The 8,734-nt window shown below is 41.1% G+C and overlaps 1 protein-coding gene across 1 annotated transcript in view; it reads right to left on the bottom strand.

Moving 5' to 3' along the window:
• Positions 1-551: 551 nt before the first annotated feature.
• The window catches only part of LOC114571249 (LIM homeobox transcription factor 1-beta-like), a 107,179-nt gene continuing 98,996 nt past the window's right edge, over positions 552-8,734 (bottom strand). Inside the window, exon 10 of the mRNA XM_028602115.1 lies at positions 552-1,532. Within this exon, the coding sequence (XP_028457916.1) occupies positions 1,375-1,532 (158 nt within the window). The 3' untranslated portion in view covers positions 552-1,374. The remainder of the gene's footprint in view (positions 1,533-8,734) is intronic.

Raw genomic sequence — 8,734 nt, 5'->3', positions numbered from 1 at the left:
AGTAACTGTTAAGATAAGGTGTTAGATATGGTTAATCAGGTTAAATCAGACTGTGCACTTGTGAATGAAATTTAGATTCCAAAGCTTGTAGTTAGTCACCTCTTGTGTGTGTGAGAATGTTTCACTAAAATGTGTTTAGTTTAGTTTATTTGGTAACACTTTATATAAAGGGGTGTGCATAAGACTGACATGACACTGTCATAACCATGACATGTTGTCATAAAGTGTCATTCAATAACAGGCACAAAATAGTTCCAGACATTCAGATATGTTCCCCTCAGAATAATCCGTGATAACTTTAGTGATGATCTGACTTTTCATCTACCACCATCATCAGATCAATTTATAGTATAGTATATTTATAGAGAGTATTCTGGATTAAAATGCCTTGTATGTACCGATATCATTTCAGTTTAATTTTCCTGCCAATGTTTATTGACTGTTTCTCACGTTATTCAAAAAAAGAAGACGAGAATTCAAGAGAATACATTTTTTATTTTAAGTACAAACACTTTTGATAAGTAATCAAATTTAAAATGCACTTTTGATAATGTCCAGATGATCTGAATGGAAAAATAAATAGCAAAGCAATACTGATTTACACACTCCTTAAACAACACAAACACCATGATAAATAGCAGAATCAAATAATTACTGTAATGAATGAGGATGTTTGTTTTTTGTAATTTACAATGGGATCATATTGTCTTTTTAAATAGAATGTTTTGATTTATTGTGTACCAGCACGTTGGTCAGAAATAAACACATAGCTGTCCATCCTAAAATGCAAAACTGGATGTTTCTGAAGAACAGTAATTACATTTAGAAGAGACATTCAGCAACAGGTAACAATTAGTTGGCTCACAGACTTCTCTGGTAGTTTGCCAAAATTACATTACCAATCCTATATTTGCTTAATTGTCCCATTAAAAACAACTTACAACATGCTAATGCCCCTATTAAACTGTGTTACGTACTGAGAAACATGTAGTCTAATGTTTCTGTGATACTGTCACCAAATCTCTGACATGAACTTTAGTCCAACTTTTAATACCACTACTAAACACTTGGAAGGTGATATCTGTACAAATATTGACAGCTATCTCTCCAACATAAAAGAACCCAGCGGAAAAGCCAAATGCACTGCTTCCAACCCCGTGCAGACAATGGGCGGCATGTGAAATTTCAGTTTGAAGTTTTTTCCCTTTCCTTTGGCTGGGGGAGGTCAGTCAGGTATATTTGGTGGATTCTGCCCCGCAGTCACTTTTCCCTGCTTGCTGATTCATGTCTTGCAGGACCATTCTGTAGCCTGTGTGTCTAGTGTGTAGCACTGTTCATCAGATGTGGTGTGGTGCCAACAGTAATGGTCACGTCTCAAGAGGCAAAGTAGGAGCTCTGCATGGAGTAGAGGCGGTCAATGGGGTTCCCAGCACAAGCCTGCAAGGAGCCCACATCTGGAGTGGCCATGAAGCAGTCACTTAGACTGGTCAGAGAGGTGTCACTGTCAATGTCATGGAAGATGGAGCCAGAGCCTGGGAGGAGCCGAGAAGACATGGGGGAGTCAAACACAACTGCTGCTGGGGCAGAACTGCACACTCTACTGACAGACACACAGCCCTGACTTCCTGTATGACTGCCAAACAGTGGAAAACGCTGCATGCTAATGGCAATGTCACTTCAATTCAATTTGATTTATAGTGTCACATCCTAACAGGAGTTATCTCAGGACACTTTCCTGATCATTTACAGAGACCCAACAATTCCCCTCAAGACCAATTGCAATACAATTTCAATGAAATTATGTCACTTTTAATGCAAAGTTGGTATTATATGAGATGTTTGTGTTATGACAACTTGACAATACAACCTATAGCAGGCCTATACACAGGTCCAATATGTAATATTTGTACTATAATAAATCCAAAAATGACACCAATGCCTCATCAGATATTAAGGAAACATGTTAAACTGAAATTCTATCTTTTCTGACAACAATGCTAATGTCAGTATTTTTTCTTTTTGAAATTTATATTCCGTGACGGAATTTATGTTTATGTTTTGATCTGTGTGTTGTTATCAACGGCCCAGTTTGACCAGAGACGTAACAACCCCCTGGTAAATATTGGAGATGTATTTGAAAGATGGAGACAGCTTAGATCCCAAAAGGACGCAGAGTTGGCTTATTTTCTTCTGAACAGGTAAGTATTAGCTTCAGGCTAATTTATCAAAGCTACTATGGATGGGCATTTTTTGTCATTTAAACATTTGTGTACTCACATTGAATTATATAGCTAGAGTACCCAAGTTGGTTACTCGCAAAAACAATTGAGACATAGCCAGTAAAGTGATCCCGGCTGGTCCTGGCTAACGGCGCCATGCTAACCCTGCTAACTGCTAACGTTATCGGGAGGACCTGGCAAGCAGCCCATGGCTGTTTACAACGTGTAGCCTCTTCAGCGGCTGGAGCCGACAACGGTGAGTTATTTTAAGCCACGAGAGGGGGGCTGTAAATCGGAAAGAGAGGACTGTGAGTTTGCAGTGTGTTTAGCGATTGTTGCCGTAATTCTAATCCAATGAAGTGTGTTCAGTTGTCAAGGTAATGGTATTTTTAGCGTTTCGTATTGTAATTCTAAGTCGAGGAAGTGTGCCTGACTGGCGTGTGGAGAGGACAGTGAGGTTGTTGTGTTTTTAGCGGTTCATACTGTCATTTTAAGCCGAAAAAGTGTGTCTGTCAGTTGATTACAGAGCTCCTCGTGAGCACAGGCTTTTATGACTGTCAATATAGCCAGCATCTAACGTTAGCTACTCCGCTGTGCTGTGGAGTAACGTCTGGCTATGTGAGACTAGCATCTAACGTTAGCTACTCTGCTGTGCTGTGGAGTAATGTCTGGCTATGTGAGACTAGCATCTACCGTTAGCTACTCCGCTGTGCTGTGGAGTAATGTCTGGCTATGTGAGAAAAGCGTCTAGCAACATTGTTGTGAATGCTGCGGTCTCAGCCTGGCAACCTCCGTGAACTTTGAGTCTGGGCAGGAGGGGGCGGGGGAGACGACTCTCCAGTATTTTGAATTGGTAGTGCAGTAACTATTTTAACCGCTAGCTGCCAGTATTACATACAATATTACATATTGCACCTTTAAGGAAACTATTGAGTTTTATGTGGTAACATTACATCAAGTTGTCATTAAGTGGTTGGTTTTGACATTGGCTGTGATGAGACACTCGTGTGTGTGTGTGTGTGTGTGTGTGTGTGTGTGTGTGTGTGTGTGTGTGTGTGTGTTGGTTTAGTTTCAGTTGTGGTACCAGAAAGGGGACCATGTCATCAGGCGAGGGTTTTGGGTGAAATGGAAAGCTGAAGATGGCTTTCTGTAGGTATAGTTAGGGTCAGCATAGCAATCTATTTGTTCCTTAGGGGAGAAAAAGGAGAAGGGATGGATAAGATATGGATTGCACTCCTCCTTCAGGGTACCTGTGTAGTAGATGAGAGAAAAGAAAAGGAAAAGAGCAAGCAGTTCTGAGAAGCAGTTTATCAAGATAAAGCTAGGTGTAGGTTTGGGAGGAACGAGCTGCAGCACAAATGTCAAGCAGGTTTGCTGTCAGGATGATGGAGCAGCAGGCCAAGTGTTGCCTAACATCTCACAGTGTTACACACCTCAGGCCAAACTTTAACCTACTGATTTCTGTTAACTCCTGACTCTCCGACTGTCTCCCTCTCTTGACTTTCCTTATCGTTTATCTCTGTCATTCTAACCCTACCCTCTCCCCTACTTTTTCTGCTCATCATTATTCATTACATCACAGCTTAACAAATGTAAATCAACAGTGGTGTGGTAAGTCTGCCTGCTGAGCCACGTTAATCAGCACCAGTGAAGAGTGAATTTGAAATCTTTAACGTTAATTACTAACCCATTTGCCATCTCTTTTCCATGGATCCGACACCTGATTGACAGGCTGTGACCGTCACTCACCCTCCCTGGCTTCCCGGCTGCTGCCAGGGGACGGCTAACAGGAGCTACATACCTGATAGGTCAGCACCGACTATCGGGGGCTAGGTTAGAGCCAGGGTTCAAAATTTAATTTTTCATCCACCAGCCAAATGTCTAGTGAATGTTCAAATTTGACCAGCCACTCAATAGATTACCATAGTTTTTTTTGCTGGTGGGTGACTCAAATCTATCTGCCACTTGCACCATTTGCACCACGATTGCCCAAGCCTAATATATTCCAGTATTATTTTATGGCAAATGAAAATGATTAAGTTTTATTGTTAAATATGTTTTCTACAGTACATGACATATGTGAGCTCCTGCATTTTCCCTCTTAACTTCCCACCAAACTGCTTACCAGGCTTTAAATCATTCAGAACTCTGCTGGGCCATGGCTCTGGGTCAGTCAGTCAGTCCACCACTTTGGTCCAGACTAACACGCCTTGGCAGTTTTTTCTGACATTCATGGTCCCCAGATGATGAATCCTACCATCTTTGGTGATCTCCTGAGTTTTCATTTAGCATGAACCACAAGGTGTTTGGTTATGAGTCAAATGTTCACGATGGATTGCCATGAAATTTAAAACTGGGATTTATTCTCCCCAGTGGATATGTCCTAAGGACTTGATAGTGGTGGTTGGTGATCTTCTGACTTTCTATCTAGCCCCTCCAGCAGGTCATAGTTCTCAACCTATCTGGGTGGTGATGGCACAGTGGATATGACACATGCCTTTGGTGTGAGAGATCTGGGTTCAATTCCCACTGCAATACATCAACCAATGTGTCCCTGAGCAAGACACTGAAGCCCTAGTTGCTCCAGAGGTGTGCGACCTCTGACATATGTAGCAATTGTAAGTCGCTTTGGATAAAAGCATCAGCTAAATGACATGTAATGTAAAATATCTCAGTATCTATTAGATGGATTGGCATAAGATATTTGTACACAGGGGCTAGAAAAAACTATCTTTTAACAGGCAGAAACCTCAGACAGAACCTGGCTCTAGGTGGGCAGCCATCTGACACAACCGGTTGGGGGGGAGTAGTTGATGAAAGTGAGACTCTATCATACAGTGAATTCGATAAAAACTGAACAGTGTTTAGACAGCAAAGATTACAGCTAAAATGTTGGTATAGGGCATGAGAAGATAGCACTTAAACCATTCTACTAAGGATGTCAGTAAACACGCTGCTGCTGACAGATTGTAAAGCCTTTCCAGGCAAATTTTTCAGAGTGATGACAGACTATAAAACAATGACCAGATTTTCATATCATAATGCTAATTTATCTTAGCATGTGGATAGACAAGAAGATGAGTTCCAGAACCCTTTGTTGGAACCCTTTGGCTCTGTGAGAATGGAAAAAAAAGCTGAACTTTAAAACTATTACCTAATCTGTATGTTGTAGGTCTGTGTAATTCTGCCTTTAAGAGACAGAAATGAAAAAACAAACAAAAAGAAATGGTAATTTCCAAAATCCCAAAATGTGTGCTTACTTCCTTTTTCCTGTTATGTGTTCTGTTTCCTGTTTTGCTGTATTGTTTTTGTTCTCTTCCGTTTCTGTCTTTGTATCCTTGTTCCTTGTCCGTGGTTATGTTTGGTTTGCCCATGTTCTATTGTTCCGTGTTCTCCGTTTTGTTTCTCTAGATCCTTATACATGGGTTTCTCGGCAAAGCATGCTTTAGCCAAAAACCGGCGGAGGTTATGGCTTCAAGCCATAAGAGGGGCAGATTGGGGTCATGTGCAAGAGTCAGGCTCCCATTGTATCAATCAGAAAAGTTGCAGCTTGTGGTTGTTCAGCTAAGTGATATCTACCTGTCAGGGCTGTGGTACTCGAGTCCGGACCATAGACAATTAAAGGTCCGGACTCGAGACAAGTTTAGACAGCTAGCTAAAGCTACGCCGATGTTTTGCTAACGTTAGCGCAACAGTGTTAGCCTAGCCTACTAGGTAAATATTACGACTGCCTTCGGAGTTTACTATATCTGCGTCCACGTTGCCAACATAGGACCTGTGGCGTTAGTGCTCCTTTTGTACATAACTTTATTGAATGAAATATTAAGCTTCGCTCCTCTGAGATGGGTGGGGTTTTGTTACGTTACATACAAAGCTAACTGGCTATAGTTAGCCTACATTAGCTAGCGGACATTAGCTAACGTTGCCAAGACAGTGGCAGTAGAGCTTCGGCGAGCTAACCAAGACAGTGTTATGGCCCTCTCGTCCACAATCAACCTCTGCTGCGAAAAACAATCAACCTGCAGTGATGTTTTGAAACTAACATATCGTACCTTTTCCCAGAAATCCTGGCCATTATTTTAAGACATAAACCTAATGCAATAAAAAAAAAAAAAAAAAAAAAAATGCAAGTATAAATAAGGGTACACTCAGGAGTAAGCCTGCTGCTAACACGGGCTATTACATTAGCCTAAAATGATAATTATAGCCATACATATATATATATCACAGTAACACTGCAAAATTAAAGACCGACAAACAGATCCAACTAAAATCATGTTTTATTGAGTCAGCAGTTATACAAACAATAAGGAAAGCTTAAAGGAATACGGCACCGGAATGCATGTCGAAATTCTAGCCGCGATGTTTCCCCATTGGAATGAATGGCAAACAGAGCTATAGTTAGCTTCTCATAACGAGAGGCTCTCCAGCTCACAAAAAATGATTAAATTGTAATCGGTCAAAAACGTTAGCTTTGTAAGACCATAGAGTATGTGTTATATAAATGCCATGACGAAATGAAGGGACTAAGACAATGTGCACTGAGACAAAAATGCGTTTGCATTATCGGACCAACTCACCAATCTGGCTTTCTGCCCCTGGTATGGGCACGCACCCTGTCATGGTTGTAAACAGGAAACCCGTCTATATGTTGGCATGCTTTATTTCCTGTTTTATTTTGTAGTGTTGGGTGTCATGTGTCATTGTCTGGCTTTATTTCCTGTTGAGTGTGATCAGTCCCTGATATGTTTCACCTGTCCCTCGTTACCTGCCTCCCTTCCTTGTGGCTGTTCTCTTGTTCAGTGTCGGTTTGTCTGTGTCCGTTCCTGGCTGTGTATTTCCAGTTTGCAGTTTCCTCCACTTTGTTGTCTTCCAGGGTTTCTGGATAGTTTTGGTGTCTGTTTTTTGTCTCCTGCGTTTGGTCCTCCTTTTGAATTTGCAAACTGTCACACTATATCCATGGCACCGTGTTGCTACGGTTTCCTGATTGAAGAACATGTTTCCTCGTAACAGCGCAAAATGGCGTGCAGCGGCTTTTATGCTACGTTTACACGTGGTCGGCTATTTTCACAAACAGACATTTCAACCTCTCCGTTTTCAAAAATAACATCATGCACAGCTGTCAGTTTTCAGAAAAGTGTTCTTTTACACATCCCCGTGTATATATGCCGTCAAGAGCATGCCAGACCTGTAGGTGGCAGTGTTACGAGAAGCTCAAGCCCACGTTAGCCAATAAGAATCCCGAAAACAACAACAAGCAACGAATCACTTCCTCTTTCTCTTTCTCGGCTGCCTAAACCTCCGTTTGTCTCAGTTTACACGCAAACGTGCAAACAAAGTTTTCCAAAATCTCCACTCTGGCCGGAGGTTTTAGAAAGAATTCTCCATTTGCGAGTAAACGCAGTACACAAACAAAGGGAAACGTCTCAGTTTTTCGTGTACGTGTAAACGGGATAATAGTTTTCTCTGGTTTGGTGGGCGTGTCTCGGCTGTGTCCCAGGTGATACCCAATCAGCAGAGACGTGTCTGTAAACTCGTGGTAATAAAAAGGCAGAGCGCTTGCGCAGACAACAGGGTGTTCCACGCATCCCCGTTTCAGTTGCTACGTTTAGTCGGGGCTGAGCGTGGCCCTGTTCACACAAGTGAAGACTTTGACTGTGACATTTTACTAAATACTTCAAGCTCATATTGATAACATTAAATCAGGTAGTGCCATCGGACAAGTTTATCAAGTACACAAAGTAGTCACAACTTCCTGGTCACATAAATCTGACACATTAAATGTTAAAATCAAATTCGGTCCGTGGCCTTTTTTTATATCCTCTTTTTGACTTGAGCAACATATTATTTTTAATTTTGCGATTTTAAAATCCCAATTGAATCTGAAAAGAACAAATCCACAATGTAACAGATTCTAACTGAAATGTTGTTCTAGAAAAGTCACTGCATGAAAAGTGGGATTTTCATCAGTATTCGGCACTGTAGATTGTCGTGGAACTTCAGGTTTACGACTGCACACGGCAATTTACAGGCAACACCGAAAACTGCAGTGAATTGTCGGAAATTGACGTGGGCCTTGCTTGGCAGTTGTCCCCCCATGACCCCCCCTCCCTCTAATTCTAGGTGAGGCTTTCACATGTAAATGAAAATGCTGTGAGCTATACAAATGCAAATCAGGGTAGCAGCAGGGGGAGTTTTACCCCAGGTGACATTTTTCTAAAAGGTATTAACTTAATTTTAAGAAAATCTCTTAAAATAGATCAGACTCAGTACAGCCTAATTGTAGACTCTTCAATTTTAGCTTGAATTGATTTATTTAATGAAAGTATGCTAGATTAATTACTTTGTATGTCATTAGCAATGACCAATGTTATGTAAAAAAGATACACAAAATAATTTATTTCAACAATTAGTTTTACAGGCTTTGCCACAAAGGTAAAATATGCATTCCATGATTCATTCCCAGTCTCCTCGAGCAGCACCACTGAGCATAGTGACATGACTATAGTCTTTGG

The sequence above is a fragment of the Perca flavescens genome, chromosome 16, assembly GCF_004354835.1.
Source record: "Perca flavescens isolate YP-PL-M2 chromosome 16, PFLA_1.0, whole genome shotgun sequence".
In the NCBI taxonomy this organism is placed as follows: domain Eukaryota; kingdom Metazoa; phylum Chordata; class Actinopteri; order Perciformes; family Percidae; genus Perca; species Perca flavescens.
Note: the sequence above shows the minus strand (reverse complement) of the source record. Positions and strands in the feature narration are given on the sequence as shown.